This window comes from Pleurodeles waltl, chromosome 9 (genome assembly GCF_031143425.1).
Source record: "Pleurodeles waltl isolate 20211129_DDA chromosome 9, aPleWal1.hap1.20221129, whole genome shotgun sequence".
Taxonomy (NCBI): Eukaryota; Metazoa; Chordata; class Amphibia; order Caudata; family Salamandridae; genus Pleurodeles; species Pleurodeles waltl.
This window is the reverse complement of record NC_090448.1, coordinates 865,447,349-865,467,963: the sequence shown is the minus strand read 5'-3', so window position 1 is coordinate 865,467,963 and position 20,615 is coordinate 865,447,349. Positions and strand designations below refer to the sequence as shown.

Genomic DNA, 20,615 nt, shown 5'->3' with positions numbered 1-20,615 from the left:
AAACTGGAGGGTGGGACCACCTAGGGGGGCCTCAAGTGTTCCGGGGCGGGGGGGTCAACAGGCTTTGGCTAAAAGAAGCATTATGCTAATAGCAGGGCTTTGTTTTAAGCTGAAAAAAATGAGCCGCAGTAAACTGCTCTGTAATGGGCCATCACTAACATGTTTTGTCATTTACATCCAAGATGGAAGTATGTGACAAAAGGAAAGGGACACCAAATACTCTTCAAAACCCCCACTCCCACTTCTAATAATCACGCTGTAGATACTTCTACACGTTAGTAAGGCCTGCCTGACCAGAACAGAATGCTTGGCATTATGCATTTGATTGCATTTTTAAAACAGGAACAGAACTTAACAGTAATGTTTAAATAAGTTTACACATATTTAAACATTGCTAATTTTAAAGAATAATTGTTAAAATTTCGGAGGGGTGTCCGATGGATTTTGTTTTCCACTAGGGGGGCATTAAAAAGTTTGAAGACCACTGCAGTAGACAATCCCTCAGCATTCCAAGTAGCTGTTTAATCCATAGGTGCTGCATTTGAAAAAAACTTTAGTTAGCATTCACCGCACTCCCAAAAAAGTGTAGACAACAGTGAAGTGGTACACATTTCAAATTTTAGGGACAGCATGTAGCGCAGATGGAATGCCTTTGTTCACTTTTAGGGAGAGTTGAACAAATCGGGGTGCCAGCACTTTTGGAATATGCTTTTACCGGGCATAATACCCTGGTAGTTGGCACCTGATGAACAAAGCACCCACAATACAGAACCAACAATCATTTTGTGAATTCTGTGCATTTCACTGAAGAAGCGCCACATGAATAGCTGGCATTTTGGTCAATCATTTTGGAGTAAACAGTCCACGCCAACCACAGAATGCAAGGCAGAATCGGGGAAAAATCAACTTTCCGTTCCAGTGAGGATTATACTCGTATCCTCCACCTATTGTAGAGAAGGATGCTTTAATGAGCTACGTTTTTAATTTTACAATAAAAAAATAATTACCTGGCTTCAAAGTGTTGCAATTTGACAATTAATCAGCTGTAAATCAACTCCCCTTCTGCCCTAAGTGCCCCACCTACATAAACATTCTAGCTTCCCTCAGCGTTCAGCACCAAAACAATCTCTCCTACTAGTCCAATATGCCCTTCTTTTCCTCCTTCTTGCGATGTTGGCCCTTCCCTCCCAAAAACGCCCTAATAATTTTCCAGTTTCTAACTTCATCTGTCTTACATTTAATTCCCTTTGACCTTTCTCAACTTCCTAGCCCCTAAGGAACTATTTTTCTTCCTTAGTCTAACCAACGTACTGTGCACCCATGGCCCTCAAGCTGACTGATGCACACAGTCATCAGACCAGCCCCATAAGCCATCCTTCCCTGATGACTCTGTCCTAAAAATCCCCACTTGCCTACTCTAACAAAGAATTCTAGCAACCATGTAAGCATTTGAAACTTGGCTTTCCTATTCTATTCAGGCAAACACACTTTGTATTATTACAACCAGAAACTTCACCCATAGACACACCTAAATGAACAGTTCACTCAAAACACGGGGCTTCTGCAAAAAACGCGGGGAAAAATATACACTCAAAGTTGGTAGTCTTGGGGGGGACATATGAGAATGGGCAAAAGATGGAACTTAAAATGACTCCTGAATGCCCACTGACCAGGCCCACACAATTGTATGCAGCGATGTCCCTCAAAGGCCACGCCATTTGCCAAAATGAACACGGAACTGGACAACTAACTATAGACACAGGTTCCCTTAATGAAATACCTCTGCATACTGAAGCAAAAATGTGGGATCTGGTAATCAAGCTTTACAAACTAAATCTAACCAGAGAACTTAAAAAATTCAACTCCTGCCGTTCACTGCTCCCCTATGTTCCCAAGCCATCGTGGCATCCCATGTTCCCTAACCCTCTGCTGCTAAATTAACCTCACCCTAGCAGTCCTATAAGTCTTCCTTGTCCTTTCACCCCTTCTTGTTGTACCTACTGATCAGCCACCATTTCCAACATCTACCTATCATTTCCTGGTTGCTGAGGTTGTCTGTCCTGCTTCAATCCAGCTTGCTCCTCCTCATAGTCGCCCCTTCATCATTCCTCAAGACCCTACTGACTTACCATGCCACATGTCCCACGAGTTGAGCTGTCAGCACTGAGTGCTCAAGCTAAGCCCCATATGCCTCCCCTACTCGATATCTCCACCCAAAAATCTTCAAATAACACTCCTTGCACCCAGAAGAAACTTCCAGTGAGATATTTTCATGAAGCAGGGGGAAGGGGCTTCAAGAATGTTGTGCATGAACACATGCAGACGTGTGCATTTGTGCAGTCTGAATTAATAAAACTCATCCTTGCATCTGTGTCAAGGTAGCATGGTGACAGATGGGCTCACAAAAAATAACATGATTGGACTGCAGACTCAAAGGGGCTGCCCCATCCCATTTTATTTAGTTTGTAACACACGTACGTCCTTTCACTGTGCACAATGTGTGTAAATTGAGTTTAAATGGAATTCCAGATTGAACTGTGATGCTATAGTGAGAATCACTGCTGTGCAAATAAATTAGTGGGCCCTTAAACCAAATAAAAGGATTGATTGGACATACCTGGAGCTCTTCACATATTTAGTAATGTGACATATTTCTCTGAGACAGCCCTAAATAAAGTACAACTTAGAGCTCTCTGCCCTGGCTGACAGATCAAATCTTTCGAGTCACCACAGGCCCATCCCAAAGAGATTAGGCTTCACCTGCTAGAAGAAGGGTGCTGGTAGGAATCTTCATAGAAGTCAGCAGCACCTAACTGTTACTTTACTTGAAGGAAGTTTCTACATTGGACAAGGGGAGGATAGGAGGGTTGTGGCCTAAGTTACCACGGATTTCTTTAAAATCTTGGAGGGATGAAAGCAGTCCAAAGTGGACAGAGCTTGGTTCAGAGGGAGAGTTGTGCCATACGTTTGTATTGAGCAGCTGCCTTGAAGACTTCCTGGGCCAGCACAGGGGTGAGGCAGACAGTAGATTGAGTCCCGGGAGTGACACTAAGAGATTGAGAGATGATGTGGCACTACTAGTAAGGGTGGATGACCCCCCCCAATCATAGGAAACACCACCACTCCTTTTGAATCCCTGCACAGTATCATCTGAGAGAGAGCCTATGAAAGCTGGAGGCAGGGAAAGACTGGACTGATGTGCACATGCCTGGATTCTGAAGACCACAGGCTTGTACTTTGGGCTTTTGTGGTCTTTCTCTAAGGCTGTTTGCATCAGCTTATTGACTCTCTCGCAGCCCATTAGAGGGTGGATTTAATGGTGACCCTAAAGGTGGGGACTTCTGAAGGAGGGGGGCTTTGTTGCATCTGGCTGTGACACTGTCACCGTGCAAGAGGGTGATTAAGACCATGATTGCTTGGGAAAGCCAGAGCAGTTGTTGGATCAGGTTTGGAGGGCATGTGAGGGCCGATAGACAGCTAAAAAGTCCCTATGTTGATAGATACTAGGAGGACAAGTCCAGAGTCTTAGAACTAAGCTGATGTGAGAGACATGAAGCAGCAGTAGAAGAGGACATGCAAGGCCAAGGAAATCCTCAAGAAAACTATCCATGGTGGTACTGCCTGGCGCAAAATGCAACTGGCTCAAATTAAATAGTCCCAAAAGGCCTCAAGATAGCCTCTCTGGAAGAAACCACTTGGTGGTTGGCAGTTCAATGTTGAGCATGGCTGTCCCGAGGCTTGTGGCTTTCCAGCAGTACCATCAATCAGCAAGTGTGACTCTGTACTACATTGTTGTAGTATGTAAATGGTGCTCAAAGTAGTGTGGGCTTTGCAGGTTCCTGTAGTATCTAGATTCTTCCTGGGCCTTTCTGCTATGGCCTGGATTGATCATCATCCTGGGACACTGGGGATGGAGGACATATCGCCCTGCTTTGGAGAAGCACTGGGACTTGTGACAAATAGGGAGGGCACAGGAGCTCCACCTATCAAAGTGGGAGCCTTCCTTCCCTAGGTATCAGCTCCAGACAGACCTCCTATCCATGCCCACCTCTTTACAACATTCCAGTAAGTCTCAAGCTTCCTGAGAGGAGGTGGCCAGCATACAAAGAAATACAGAGGGGCAGGTATGGGGAAAATAACAAACCTTATGGCTTGAGGAACTACCACATTATGCCTGGGGACACCTCACTGGTTGCCTCACAGTGCATCGGGTACCCAAACCAAAGGGAAGGGACATAATGCGTCACAAATGGGCCCACCGCTAACCTGTAGGTGTCTAATAATCACTGGCAGTAAGAAAAAAGCTAATTTGCATATTTCTGGATGGTGCCCGGAGATACCGTGGCACCAGCCAGATATCAAAACGTTTTGATGGCGGACATTGAGCAGCAGCAATCCTCCACAAGCCTACATAAGGCAGGGAAACAATCTCACCGTAACACTCTCAGGTGGGGGAATCAATGGGTTAAGAGGAAGCTCTTCTCGTTTTCAAGCTATTTGTAGGGCTGAGCCTTTGTGAAAGTACTGGGAGTGTGTGCCCATTCTGTGAGGGGGTTATCTGATATTGGGAAGCAGCGTGATAGAAAACAGAAATGTTCATGTCAAATGCGGTTGGGATGAGTGTAAATTTGTGAAAAGCAATGACAAACCCAATAGGTTTGGCTTAGTTAAATTAAATGATAAATGTTACTATTGCAGTAGGTCCAGCAAGTTTCTGATATTGAAAGTAACATGCATTGCCAAATGGTGCAGACTTTATCTAATCATTATAAACTCACTGGTAAAGTAAATGGCCCAGATCGCTTTAGAGCATATATCCTTGTATCTTTTTGCTGTAGGTGAATAAAAAAAGGTATTGATGTTTCGGGAATAGGGCTTGTTGGGATAGGAATTGTTAAATATCTCTTAAAACTATAAACAGGTTGAAATACCAGATTTTGGGGTATCTGGTGTCAGCATACTTCAACTGAGGAGGTTGGAGAGCAGGAACAAACAATGCAATGGCAGAGGGATTAATTTCCTTATGGAAATGATTCTCAGTGGGCAGGCATAGGCAGTGCAGACATGGCTGCACAGGTAGTCTCTGGATGGTAGGATTCACTTTCCAGCTTGCATAGCAACAGGTTCTACGGTATATCTAGAGATATGTTTAAGATTCATTTTACTGTTTATCCATAATAGTTTTCACTGTAATTTTCTGCTGTAGGGTGACATTGAGGCGCAACTGATCTATTGAAATTGCAGATAATTTTGAAAACCACCTGCATCATTCCCAAAGCCATCATGACCCCTTGCAGACATGTTAACCAGGGCTGGTGGTTTTCAACATACCCGCTTTCAGGACATCATTAGACTGAATACCAAGCACCAAAAAACAAGACAGCAAACCTATCCATCTGTGCACCCAGTAACTGGAACACATACCCGTATGCATTCGACCCTCCACTTGTGCTTCAGTTCAGGAAATAATTGAAGAGGCATCACCTGAAAGACTACTACATCTCACTGTACTAACAGCCCAGAAATCCGGTACCTCTCAAATGACTCAATGATGTTTCTCTTGTCCTTGACCCTGTACAGCGCTGCCATTTGGCTAGGCTCCTGCCATTGAAATAGCACATTTATACATACATATATACATACCTCAGTCTTTGGTGTAAAGAGAGAAAACCATTGTTCCACAGCACTCTGTGATGAACCCTGCATCATGAATGACCTTTTTTGCCATTGATGAAAGGCTCAGGCGCTCTAAGACCTGACATTTTGAGAGGACTGGCCATGGCACAGTGTGGACCAGCAAGGTGAGATTAGAGGTGTTGGTACATTATACCACAATATCCACAAATTGATTCTACAGAGTAGGAGCTTTGGTCTCCGGTAAGCAACATGTAAGCTGTTATTGAATCAATTTGTTTTTTATTAATACTGTATATTCTTTATTTTGTGTTTTCTTCCCGTTATCCGTTACCTGTATGGTTGTAGGTGTTCATGTTTGATGCACTGGAAGACTGTTACTGGAAGATGTTTTAAGAAAACTTGTCCTTGAACTTCAAAAAGGGTGAAAGGATGGCAGTTCCCATGCTAGTGCAGAAGGGCAAGGGAGTACATTACAGCTAGGGATTAATCACAGAGAGGACAGTAGCGGGATCATTGTGTCAGCAAGGGAGCAAAACGGAGTACTTTAGTAAACAAATAAGTTAAGTTCAGAAAAGTATTAATTGAGCAATGAGCAGGGATTTGGGAGAGGAATGAAAAGTGAAAGTGAGGGATATGTTAAAGAGCAGATGATGTTTTCAGGAAAGAACTTGCAAGAAGAGGAACCATCAAGGTGAGATGGAGATGAGATGGCAGAGACAGAAATAATTCTTCTTGGCCAAATACATTCCACACACTCAATGCAGCGTCTGAGTACCTGTTCCATTAAATGAAGCAACTAGGGTAAGAATCAATACTGAAACCCAAATTTCGCACATTGTTTACTTCTGAAACTCTTTTCAGAGCTACAGGCTCTACCAATTAAAAAACAAAGGTGCTTCTCGTAGTCTTTGATCCAATGCTGGACAGAATACAATTAATATTTTGTCTTTTATTGCATTAATTAAAATATGACTTTTTCCATTTGTATGTAGTCTTCCATTATGATATAGAATTATCGGTTAAACGAATGCATGCTTCATAATCACAGTCATTTTACTGAGTTTCAGACCCATGAGGGTTGTACTATAGACTTGTTTTGAGAGTTTGGAAATGAAAAGACCCCTACCAGTAAATATTAATTCGACAGCAAGTTTTTAAAGAAAGTTGGAAGGCTCATCCATTGCGTAGTAGGCAGTAGAATTTAATATAGCCCAAATCATTTGCATGCCCTTTTTCAGCCACTTCTCAACAGTTTTCATCCCAAGCATAAGATATAATAGAACAGCACAACGGAAAAGCAGATAATTACATATTCCACCCTTCTCCTTTATGGCATCTTCTAACATGGGTATTTCCTTCCCTGTCTCGCTATTTTACATGAGGGAAAAGTTTCAGTCTCTGAATGCCTTGAGCTTGATCCTCTATCAGGGTCAATTTTGGAGAAAAAAACAACTTTGAATCAATTTTGTCTATGTCTTGGATAGCGTACTACGTTACAAAATATGCATTGCTGTTGTGAGACCTCCATCTGGCATGAAGACCTGACTTTGTCAAACCACTCCTTAATATCAAATATATATTAAACATTTCCCTCCATGTCACTTTCATAGAAAGAAGGGTGACTGGTTTGTTCGATTAACTTGCAAATTGTTTCTTTTGCTTTAGATCCTCAGCTCTTGGCTCATCTGGTTTCACTGTCTGTATTTTGGTGGCCCTAGAACTCACCTTGATAGAGTTCCTGGTATTTGAGTCTCACTAATTCCAACTGTTTAATCGTTGTTTTAACTTCAGATTGAAGGTTTTGTACTCATTTGTATGCTTTATCATCTAACACAGAAAGCTCATTTATGAAATGCAATATTCAATACTGTATCATTCGCCTCATCCTGCCCAAGGAAGCACTGGCATTTAGCACACCATACGTGGTTCAGTCATTCTTCATTCATCCATTCCTTCACCAATTTGAAGAGTGGTTTAAATGAAGCCTCCTTCTTGTCTCCCCCTCCTCCTTCTCAGCTCTCCCGTCCCGTCTCCCCAAGAGGGAGTCCAGTGTCTCCTCAGTTTTGAAGGATGCCATTGCCGAAGCCACAGCCTCGCTGATTGCTCCTGTGACGTCTGAATCCTCTGATGCCTCCGGTATGTCCTCCCAAGGATTGAAACCCAACCATGATGCATGCATTAGATCCGGAGCCTTCAACCTCAACCTTCCATCCTCAGTCCTGATGTCGAGCACATTGAAGTTATAAAACCAGAGCTTAGGTTGAGGTTAAAGGTTAATGGTCATGCTTGATTTTACCTTAATCTAATATTTCTTGACTTTAATGCATGCACTAAAACCTAGATGGGGTTTTTAAATGATGTATGTGTGAATTTAAGAGACATACAAGGAATGTTAATGAGATCATACTTCTAATATACATACGTCTGGGAGGGGTTTTATTAGGTGAAGAACAGCTTTATTTTTTTTCTGGGCCAAGAAATGTTAATTACACAAAAGTACTCTAGTATCCTTGTGGGTGATTCTTAAATATCACATATCCCAGAACAGAAACGTTTTGAAAAAGCTTGGTACTCATCCTGGAACGACATCTAGTGCTGCATAAACTGCGGTTATGCAACCAGGTGTAAACAGGAATAAAGGCTCAAAAAGCCATTTGTTTGACAGATTCAATCCGGACCAATTTAGGAAGACCAACAATGAAGAAGAAAGGTGGGATATTTCCTTTGTGGTAGAGCCTGATAGCAATACAAGCAGTGAGCTGTACAACGTTAGTCAATTTTAATTAATACAATACAATATTAATTAAGACAAATGGTAACATTACCTGATAGACAACTGAAATCCCCCAGTAAAATATAGAATAAATAAATCAGCTTAAAACCACACAAGTAAAATACAAATTTGATGTTATGTTATTTTAACTTATAACACAATATAATATGCAATCTTTCATATCTTCTTTTATATGTTATGCATATTTGGTAAAGACACTAATATGATAACCCAGGGGGTCATCTAGGTTTTGACAGGTTGTACTCCATTCTGTTATGGTAGAAAAGGCTTGCAGTTTGTTGCTCTGGTGAACTCTATCCCGCCATATTTAGAGACCACCTCTTGCCTGAGTAGCCATGGCAGCTAAGCTGAAGGCACTGTAAGTTTGCTGAGTGGGCACAAGGTTTCACGCGGGCTCTCAATAACCTTGTTTTTTTCCGTTTTCATGCCCCAATGTGGGAATTTGATTTATTTGGAATGTTCTCCCAGAAACCACAGGCTTTTCCTGTCTGTCATAAGCAGGAACAAAATGTGCATCAACTGGGATCGTGTGCAAAAAATGGGATTGACATACATCTCCCTATTTTTATAATAGGTCTCCCTGCCTAGAATGCATTAAAAGGTACACCAATATCTACACGCAGAAATGATACAAAGAGATGTGAGCTTTCTGCACTAGGCTTTGAAGAGCCATATTGAGCCGTAATCAGGGATGTGATGAAAAGCTGGCCTCGTATAAAGAGATCCCTTTCATTTTAACAACAGGACAATGCAGTCCTATCCATTACACTCACCCTTATCCAAATGGCAGTGCCACAGGAAGACTCACCAGTGGGTCCTCTCAGCAAAAGATCCAATTGATCTACTAAAAGGAGCCTTGTCTCTTCTTTTCTCTCTTCAGTGTCTATGGGCCTGATTTAGAGTTTGGCGGATGGGTTACTCCATCACAAATGTGATGGATATCCCGTCCACCATATTATTATCTCCATAGGCTATTATGGGATCGTAATATGGAGGATGGGATATCCATTGTGTTTGTGAAGGAGTAACCACCTCCACCAAATTATAAATCAAGCCCAAAGTCTACTCTCTCCAACTTCAGGGATGTCAGAAATACACTTGCAGGGAAAAACATCACCTCTGTCATGTGCACAGGAACAGGCCAGTCGCTTTCAGAATCAAACCCACAGGCCTCTATAAATCTGGCTCACCCATACAGACAATGTATGTACCATACAGCCCGCAAACATAAATGCACAACATAGACTTGGGATATTAGCACTAGGATCTGAGTTATCGAATAGAAGTGGAACTTTACATAAGTAGACTAGTAAGTGGCCCACAGGCCTCTATTACTGTGGCTCACTCATCCAGACAATGTAAGCACCATACGACCCACAAACAAAAATGCACAACATACACTTTGGATATTTGCACTAGGATCTGGGTTACCAAATAGAAGTCGAACTTCACATGAGTGGGCATAGCTGTGAATTCACTAAACACAGTTTGCTGACACCATTACTCTACAGTTTAAACCCACAACACTTCGCAGAACATGCCTAGGACCTAATTCATGTCAAAAGACAGGCACACTATATTTGTGTGAGGCTTAGGTGAAATATCAAACACCAGGACACTGGATACTTGCAGTTGTGGAACATTACTGTAAACCATGCAAGACATACCCATGCCCTAATAAGCAGTTACAGGAGGTATTGCACTTATACCAATTCACCACGCCATGTGTAATCTGGGGCAGAGTGCCTCACATGCAAAAGGAAAGGTACCCTCGACCTGCTCAAAAAAGGCTCCAGCATATACAAATACATTAGGAAACAGCACAGTAATTGATGGAATATCATGCCAATCAACAAGCATCTGTGGGCTTGATGAACCAGTGCAAAATCCGCACCAACAAGCTCACAGCTCAGGTATGTCCTCGATTTTATATTATCTAAAGGTGTAGAGCAGCTTATTGTCAGAGTGTACAAAAATATACCTAAGGCAGAGAACTCGATGAGGACCTTCAGTAAAGAATTACAATTTGGATTCTGCCTCAGATGACATGTTTAAACTAAGTGTATAGGAATACTAACCTTCGTCACAATCCCATACACACCCCTTCATTAAAGTGCAAAAATGCAGTCATCATTTAGGAGTGAAGAGTTAAGCAATGTCTCTTTTGTACTGGTGTTCTGGTGGTCTACTAGTAGTGCAGCACATATAATGGGAAAGCAGAAATACAAGTATAAGATTGCCAAAAAAAGCATAGGACAATTTAAGATTTCAGATAGTAACCACTGAATGCAGATGCTATCAAATTTGTAATCTGAGAGGGCATATATAAAATGACAGGATTTTATTTATTTATTTATTCATTTTAGGTAATCATCTGCCTTTGGCTTATGAGACAAGGTGAAAACACATTTTTCAGGTATCAATTTGGCATCATAGGTTTCAAGTGGGAGGTCTCCTGCTACCATTTACTAATTTCCTAGAAAATGGTCTGTTGATGTTGACACTATTTTATCAGATAATCTGAGATAAAGCGCCTATGCAGGATCAGGGCGGTGTTGCCTTCAAGAACATATGAGGCAATATGTCCCTCAGGGGATTAGATAGCTAATAAATCAGCATAGTCAATTAAAAAAGACTTGTTGAGGCCAGTAAAAGTTAGAAACCAGGAAGGTTTATTAAATATTCAAAGTGCAATACAGAAGGAAAAAATGCATGGTAAATCAATATAGGGAATTAACATATGGTTCAATCAAATGCAGGAAAGAGTGTGACATGTCAAGTCTCAGGGTGAAATATTCTAAGCCCTAAGCAAGAGACCAACTAAGAAGGGATCACTTTCAAAGATTCTGGCAAATAAGGAGCAAATCAGGCCAGCTTGCCTCTAATTTGGGGGTCTTTCATAGCAAAATTCACAGGAAAATTCACAGTCTTAAATGAACTAACTGTTGATTGGCTCATCCAGTTATAATACAGTAATGTGGAGCAATATCGAGCTAAATAAAATATGAATTTATCCCTATTTGACGTAATGTCAATGGATGTGAAAGTACAAATCTAGTTAAACAAGAACATATCAATACAGAGCGTTACTTTAGTGCACATTTTGCTACGTGTGCTGAAAAGAGAAATGAAGACACACCAGTGGCGGCCGCCACAAATATTAAGGGGAGGGGTGAGGGAAAGGAAGGGGGATAAATAAAAAAATATGTAATAATTTTAAAAAACGTACCTTTTTCCAGTCACCACCGCCGCCTCCTGCCGTGTTGCTCCTCTGGTCTTCTTGTGGTGTCCCAGCAAATGCTGGGACACCAGCACAGGCTCCCCAGCAATCCTGACACTGCTCACACTCTAAACGTAGCATGTAAGCAGTGTCAGGGTTGGTCTGGGCGGCTCTGAGTGCCGCTCAGGCACAACCCTGGGTCTGTGCTGTTTCTCCAGCCCTGCCGTGCTGAGATGGCTGGCCAAACACACATGCGCACTTAGGGGCAAATTTATACTCTGTTTGCACTGAATTGGCGTCATTTTTTTTAACTCTAATTCGATGCAAAACCAACCCCATATTTATACTTTGACGCTAGACCCATCTACCGCCAAATTTATGGAGTTAAAGTCATTTTTTGGAAGAGGAAACCTACCTTGCCTTGATGAGATGCAAGGTAGGTGTTCCCGTGCAAAAAATGACTCTAGGGCCTTAATGCCATATTTATACTCCCGTGCAAAAATGGTGCACGGGAGGGGTCAAAAAATGGAGCAAAGCTTGCTTTGCCACATTTTTTAACGCTTGGGTCAGGGCAGGCGTTAGGGGACATGTGGGCCTATTTCCATGGTGGAACACCATAGAATAAGCCCACAGGTGCCCTCCCCAGACCCCAGGGACACCCCTCCACACCAGAGGGACTGAGGAGGACGGGGGACCCCATCCCAGGTAAGTAAAGGTAAGTATTGCCTTTTATTATTTAAAGTGCCATGGGGGCCCTGAAATGGGCCCCCCTACATGGCACTGAGCAAATGCCCATGCCCAGGGGAGCCTGGTCCCCTGTGCTGGCCAATGGGGTGATGGGCGTGACTCCTGTCTTTTCTGAGACAGACGTCATGTGGTATGGATGGTTTTGCGTCAGAAAATGACTCTAGGCAGGTTAAAGTCATTTTTTTAAATTATTCTAACCTGCCTAACGTAATTATTTAGTGCAAAAACCCCTTCTTCTATAGCACCAGCCCCACCCGACTAATGTCATTCTTTTTACGGTAGCCCACCATTTGCACCGGCTTGCACCATTCCAGAAATATTGTGCCTAGCTGGTGCACAGAAAGGGTGCAAGCAGGGGCTCAACATTTTGGTGCAAAACTGCATTTTTGCAGTTTTGCACCAAAAAGTATAAATCAGGGCCTTAATGCACTCTCCCCTCCTCTCTCTCCTTCCCACAGCCCAGCCCCATCCTACCCTTAACACACTGCTGGCCGAGCCAGCAGATGAAAGATACAACGATAATTAAATATTGTTTTATCTTTCATCTCGTGGCTTAGACAGGGGGTTAACGCTCCTTCACTGTTGCAAAGGAGCCGCCCCTGAGACACACACATCCTGGCTGTGTTAAGATTCAAGATGGAGTTTTAGCTAGTTGGGCCTGGTTTAGCCAAGCACAGAAAAATACGATTTTGTGAAGGGCAGCGTTTCATTTCCTATGTCAAACATTCAGGATGTTAAACCAACATTATTTGATAATCAGAAACAGTTCATACAATAAGATAGGGACTCTGAAAAACACTTTCAAGTTACTTGTAAATTGTTGAAACTGCAAAGACTTTTGAACACCCTGACCATCTTATGGTCCCCTTGCAGAAACACAGCGGTCACGAATTCAGTCACAAAGAAAATGGAGGAGGCCTGGAGGAGAGGCACTGTTCTCTTGACTTGCAAATGACGTGTCATGGCCCAGTAATGTACGTGGGCCATGCTAGGGTGCTCCCTCTTAGCCCAAAACTTTTATAAATTCACGAGGAGGCCACTGGCGTAACAAAACTGGAGCCCACACCCCTGCAAAGGACATGGAGCCTCGCCCCCCTTCCGGGCTCATTCAGGCCAGCTGTTGTGCTGAAGGGGTTCACTGGAGCTTGGGAGAAACCCCCCCCCCCCCCCCACCCGGAACCGTGGTGGCTGTAAGGGCCTTTGTTATGTCACTGGAAGTAGAACAGGCTTAGGGATATTTTTCAAGTGGCTCAATTATTTTGCGTTACACCTCGTGTCACTTTCCTGTCAACGCCAAGGAAACCCAGCAGAGCTTCAGAATAGGAGCTAATAAATGCATTTTAAAAAGCGGTTGCCTTGGACCAGACACAGCTCAGCACTCAACATCCTCTTTACTATTCAAGGCTGTCTGGGCTGCACCGGAAATTGACAGCTCAGCAACCATCCTCGTCTTTATGTGGAAGGTTGGCTGTATTGCAGCAGAAATTGAAAGATGAAAACAGGTTATGCATGCATTAAACATTCCTGTTCACTTTCAATTACCAGTTTTGTGACTTGCGTGTTTTCCTATGAAAACATTGATCCGTTTACACCAATACTATCTTTCATCCACTTACGAGGAGCATTTCAGTTTTATTACTATTATTATTACGATTCATATTGCGGGTCTTATTTTCATCAGCAATAGTATGATTGCACTTATATTACCATAGATATCATTTTTGTTACTATCGCCCACTTAGAACATTCATATGTATTATAAGTGTTATGTTAATCATTATTATTTCTGACCACCTTATCATAATTGTTGATGTTGTCAGATTCTATGATAAGAGTCTACCTGGCCAGTTTTGGCCCGCCTCCTGACTTGCCATGGAACTCTAAATCAATCCTCCAGGGTCAACTTGTCGAAATCGTTCGGTATCAATCTGGAGCAGGTGAATTTAGGGGGATGGTTGAACTTCACGCATAGAGCAACAGCCCAGCCCTTCCACCACAGGTGCCCCAGTCACCATCCCAATAGTCTTCATGTTTACAGTAGACCCTCAATGGCTTCCTCGGCACCATGATGTATCATAACACTCTTTCTACCTCGATAGACCTTAATGTTTGGGCCACATCTCAGGGTCGTACTGGAATGCAGTTGTCTTAGGTGCTGGCCACCCATGAACACACTTAAAAGCTAACAAATCAAACTGAACAATATTTTAGAAGGACAAAACAGAAGATATATTGTTCGATGTAAAAAAACCATTGGTTGCCTATCAATTGGTGTATTCTTCACACTGGTTGGTTTGTGACTTGGGGTCCATTTGAAATTCAGCTGATGTACTACTTATTTACATCACAAAATGCATACTCTGAGGAGCTTGTAAAAACTACTACCTTGAAGTAGAAGGCAGCTTGCATCTGCTGGGAAAGGATGTGAATTCAGGGAGGGAGGACTGTGAGGAAAGAAGACTTTTATCACTGCAATTGCATTCCCTGAATGCCGACATTTTCGTTAAAGCAGCCCCTTTACTTGAATGACAGCAGCTGCTTTAAACATTAACGTTGGGATTCAGCTAATAATGACAAGAGAATGCATTGCCCCCCTCTGGTCCACAGCCACAATTTAGCTTTGCTATGGACAGCTTTGAGTTTTGGAATGGATACCTGAAAGGTTTATTTTGCTAGTTTGAAATGGCACTTTCAAATTGCACGCGCAGGCTACATTGGGAGGCCTGAGTTCTACTTGAAAGGGCTACTTGAGTGGGAGGTACAATGAGTGCTGTATGCCCACTAGTAGCATTTAGTACCACTTTACTAAGGATTTACAATTAAATTAAGTTGGGTTAAGCCAATTTCATCGTGTTTAAGGAAACAGCACAAACACTTTAGCAATGGTTAGTAGTGAAAAAAGTGCACAGAGTCCTAGGGCCAACAAAAATGAATTCAGGCAAAAGGTTTAGAGGAACTCCAAACTAAGGCTGTCAGGTCTAGCAGGGGACATCTACACCATGAATGTGGTTAAGTCTGTACTTGTGAATTCTGTTCAAGGGATGGAAAAAGGGTGTTCCAAATCATTGTTTGCCTTGGATGATTTGGAACACCCACAAACATGTATAATAGTGGGCATTCCCAAACTGTGATCCAACAAATTTCCAGCCCTGAAATGGTCAGAGATGTACTCCAACACTCCCCTTTATGGATGGAAATGGGAGCAGATGACCCTCCCCCCCCAACAATTGTGTTAGGGGTGTAGGAGGGCTTTCTTTCTTAGGAGGGAAAATGTTTTCCACCTGGAGAAAGCATAATGGAAGATAAATGGTATTTTCATGAGGGCTCCCACACCCGCTATAGGGACATTTGTGCAATGTACAAATCAGCACACCAGGAATTGGAGCCTGTAGGACATGTCACTTCAAATTCCCAGTACTACGCCTGGAAATATGTGCCTGGTGGAGCATTCCAGGGATATTGCCACAATTGTTGGTAAATAGAAAATGAATGTAAAGGCGAAGAAGTACATTTCCTGAATCGGGCACAATATTTTCAAGTACGGCTGCTACCCTTGCAAAACAGTGTCACTGATAGAGAGACTAAATCATTTACAACAGCCGAGCCCAGTATTAAAACCAAGCAAGGGTATACTCTGAAGCTCGACCACACTCATGCTAACAGTTAGGCTCTGTCACATAAAGACTGATGGTCCTTGTCTTTGATTGGCCAAGGCACCATTTCATGCTCCCATGTGTGCCGTAGTCTTCCCATGCAAGGTACACCGCGTGCTTCTTGAAATATTAATGCAGGAGCTGTGCTAGTCTATTTCAGTTTGTCCGGTCTCGTGAGCATAGTTGGAGACAGTCCGCCTCCGGCCAGTGCAATGGAAAAATGCTTTTCATAAATCGAACTCCGTGATGCTTCTCACCACATCACAGCTTGATGAGCCCACAAACGCTGCTTTCAGCTTCTCCGGCATCATGGCCACGCAACAGGCTGGCAAAGGTGGACTGCTCTTGGAACCCAGGATCTTGCTGATGAGCTGTGGCTGTTTGCCCAAGTCCTAAAGATGATGCGGGTGATCGAATGAGGATAATGTTGACTTTTCTGTCCTTTCACGTTGCAGGTATGAAAATACAGAATACATTTTTTTTTTTATCAAGTTTACTGCCTAGCAACATAGAATGGGAATGAGATTTGGTTGTGGAATACATTGAATCTTGGGACTTTCTGTGATATTGATTGTGATTTTTTCATAATCAAAGTTGTACTTGGATGTGGTCATCTTGGCAGAGGAGTGAACCTGGAGTAGATAAGCATGCTCAAATGACAATTCAAGCAGGTAGTTCTCTTCTCCTTCTCTGAATGTGTGGTATGAAGTGTTTTAAGTCTTACATTCTGAATTAAATCGGGATCTGTCTCGCATGTGCCCATGTCATCATCTGTGGACTGCAATGTGTTCCAATGTATCCAAAGAGGGCGTTCAGTACTCTGGGGGTAGAATAACTACATACAACAATGCCCAGTATCTTTAACAGCCTAGCAGAGGCGCAATGTAACTACAGTGTTGGTACTGGAGACCAATACGGAGTTGCAGCTGCACAGCGATGGGTGGAATATAATTCATTATCTGTGCATTTTACACATGAGAAGAGCCATGCACTCAACAAATAAAGCACTATGCAACCCCAGGTTGATCTTTGAATGCATCTCCTTAATGGTTTTCTTACTCTTATAGTTACCTCTTAGCTATGTGCACTCTCAGACAATAAAATATTTTAAATAACCCCTACTCCAAAGGGAGATTTAGCCCTTGTTTATTCTTTTTGGTTTCCTTATACTGGGCCCATAGGAAAGACATTTCTAAAAAACAATTGACCTTGCACGCCATGAATAATATTTACCTGTACATTAGAGTTTGACAGTGTAGTTCTCACTATTTTAAGATTCATGTATATTAATGATGGGAAATTCTTAAAATATATCAGCAACTATTGGAAACGGATTTAACGGACGTGTGCTTGGATCAATAATTTCTATATACCGAGATGCACACTGTATTTTTTTGCCATCAAACAAATACGATATGAAATACATATGGCGGTAATTTGCTACGGATAGCGTGGTACCCCTGGGATGGAAAGCTCTTGGTCATGCCATTGACTGAGGTCTGAAGCTGAGCAGCGAGCACGAGTGGGTAGCTTAAGAGAATAGTCAGGGTTTTGACTATTTGCTGTTTTTTCTGAAGTTTTTGTGAAGATTTCATTTGACATGGAGATCGAGTTATCCTCCAATTAAGGTCTGGAAGAGTCATCCCTCAGTGGCTTTCGGAAATGGAATAGAGAGGTTTTTATAGTGCGGTCCGCTATGGGCCTTGGTAAATTGCAAGTGATTTTTCTGTTACCACCCAGTAAAATTCCCCCGGTACAGTGTATTTTCAAGTTAAACTCCATGGAACAAGGAATTACCGCGTGGGACCGATTTTTACAGTTGTATAACCACAGACAATGCGCCATTCCATGGGGTTTTACAGCATACATTTTCCATCTGCTCTTAGCAGGTGTACATGTATGTGTAAGGCCGTGGGAGAGGGGATGTAGGTATGGGAAGAGGATACGTTTTTATAGGTTTTTATTGTAGCAGTGGTGAGAACTGTATGCTCCCTCCTGTTAAAAAAAACAGAGGGATGAGGCTTGGCTGTTGCTATTTAAAACTGGGTTTGAAGAAATCTAGCAACCCATAGTCAGGTGGAGCGAAATTTCCTTCTACGTATTCACTAGTAGCAACAATAAATTGAGTTCTCACCAACCCTCACACCAGACATTTAAACTCACAGACAGGCCAGACAATCAATGTGTTTTCTTTTCGATGGACTTCGCCTGAATCAAACGTCAACATATTTCCATTTATTTCCAAGTTTTGCGTAAGTGTGCCAAGTCAACTTCAGTGTGGACTCACCTCCAAGTACAAACATGCATCATAAAATTACACAGAAGACGATGACAAATTAGGAGCAATCAGGCACAAAAAGTAAAACATATGTAAAACGTTAGTAATATTTCGGTCACATCAAGTCCTTGAAAAAAGTACATCTTCAATTATTCTAAGTTCGGTAGCAACACCATCCGAGCCTTGGACAAACTGCAGAAGAAAAGGCTGACGTAATGTTTGTAACTTTTTGAAAAATCTCTGCATACAACTCATTAAATATGCGTCCAACCTGGTGTGGGCAACACGGCTCATTCCGAGTACTCTACTATATATAGAATTTGACACAAACAGTAAGATTTGAACCTAATCCTACATTCTGAGTTTGGCACAAATTGTGCATTGACCATGGTATTCCCCCAAACAGTCCCGCCACCAGGATTTACCTGATGGAACTTGAGTTGGTAAACAGGTTTGCAAGGAAAAATGCGCTTGAAGGCAAAACAATACCACATTCCCAATCCAAACTTTGAACCTCAGAGCGGTAAAACTCCTTGGTAAATGTAGTGGACAGCGGTAGATGTATTTATTTGAGTGGTTTTACCTCCCAATAAGTCCAACCAAGATGGAATGAGGGGTCAAGTGCTAAACTAACATACTTTGCTTTAACTCAAGAATGATGTCGGAGCTGCTGTGTTTAGGTTTTACCTAACTTCATCACTGCAATGGTTCTAGAATGAGATGCTTCCTTCAGATGAAATCTCGTTTTATGACTGGAGAGTGAAAATCAGGAGAATCTTAAAATGTGTGAAAACTTACACCTACTCTTGAAGTTAATGTCTGATTAACTATAAGGACCAGTTACGATTAATGGAATTATGTCCTTGTAAATGCATTATTACTCGATTATATCACGTAATGTCCTGAAGAGTGCTGTGCTCCTCAAATACTGGAAGGGTTCTGTTAGGTTCAGGTTCGTGCCAGGTTGATTGGTGCCTTCGAGTGATTCAAGAATAATCTTTTTCTAAAACCCTTGCACAAGTGGCTTGTATCATTTGTATTTGTTCTTTTGTGAGTGTGTTCATTTAGGGGACATTTCAACAAGGACATATCCTTCTGTTTCATTTATGGATACAAAAGATTTGCCTATACAGTCACTACATGACAAAGGCATGCTGAGAGTTCTGGGAGGCCTCCATTTTAGATTCATTTTTTCAAGTTAAATGAGAGGTAGGTAGGCTCTAACAGAAATGGAAATCCAGAAAAGCCTACTGAAAATACACGCCCTTCTAATTCCTACCTTTTCTAGTAAAGACTAGTGGAAAAAAAAAAAAAATTCTAATCAGCAGGACAACATACACAGTGCTTAGCGAAACTGGCATCTGCAAGGCCTTGAAGGGCATATTGCTTGCAGACAATTTAAAACAGTAAAAAGTTTCATCTGTTTCCTGTCCTAGCCAGCTGCACCCTAGAGCACCTGCTTATAAATTTATTAAAACGAGGAAGAAATAAAGTAATTCCAAGTTTATATTTTTATGTACCTTCTGCTATCAGAGAGTTTAACTACTCTGTGAATGGGGCTGCCTTTGCAGGCTCTGACGCCAAGGGTTGCAAGAGAAGTGCCAGGAGTCGCAAGAGAAGTGGCAGGGGTAGCAAGTGGCAAGCCAGGGGTCACAGTTGCGACCCGTGGCAAACCTCAAATGACGTCCATGCTTTTGCCTTTTTTGATTTTTTTTTAAACTAATTTAAAGTAGTCTTAAAGTAACCATTTTAAAAAATTGTACCTGTAAAACATAGTTTTATCATGTTGTTTTCCATTTTTAAAATTTCAGATTAATTTAATACATTTCTTTTTCTTTTGAACCTAACATTAACTGTAGGCCTTAGTCATAATTAGATCAGAGCTTCCCTAGGAAGAGCATTTTTGTTTCTCAAATAACTTTTGCGTTGTTTGAGGAATCTTTGATCCATCAAGTGTGGGCCAAGAAAAGGGGGTGGGGCAAAAACAGTGAATGGCGGGGCGCAAGTTATAGTTAATGTTAGACTTGGCATCATTGGCATGGTCTCCCCTATTTTTTTGCCTCTACTTCCCAGGTTGTTTCTGTGCACTGGGCTCAGTTTTTGCTGTTTTTGTTTTCCCTGGACACTTTACCACTGCTGACCAGTGCTAAAATGTAAGTGTTCCCTGTATAAATTATATGTGCACATCGGCTTATCCATGATTGGTATATCTGATTTGCTAGTAAGTCCCTAGTAAAGTGCACTAGAGGTGCTCAGGGCCTGTAAATCAAATGCTACTAGTGGGCC

General features: G+C 42.1%; 1 protein-coding gene across 3 annotated transcripts in view; it reads left to right on the top strand.

The window, feature by feature from the left end:
* Positions 1-20,615, top strand: part of KCNK10 (potassium two pore domain channel subfamily K member 10) — a 358,851-nt gene that overhangs the window by 55,281 nt on the left and 282,955 nt on the right. For 2 of the 3 annotated variants that reach the window (XM_069208134.1, XM_069208132.1), the window contains exon 2: positions 7,654-7,773. The exons of the other annotated variant lie outside the window; for it this stretch is intronic. In XM_069208134.1, coding sequence (XP_069064235.1) covers positions 7,654-7,773 — 120 coding nt within the window. The remainder of the gene's footprint in view (positions 1-7,653; positions 7,774-20,615) is intronic. 3 annotated transcript variants of the gene reach the window in all.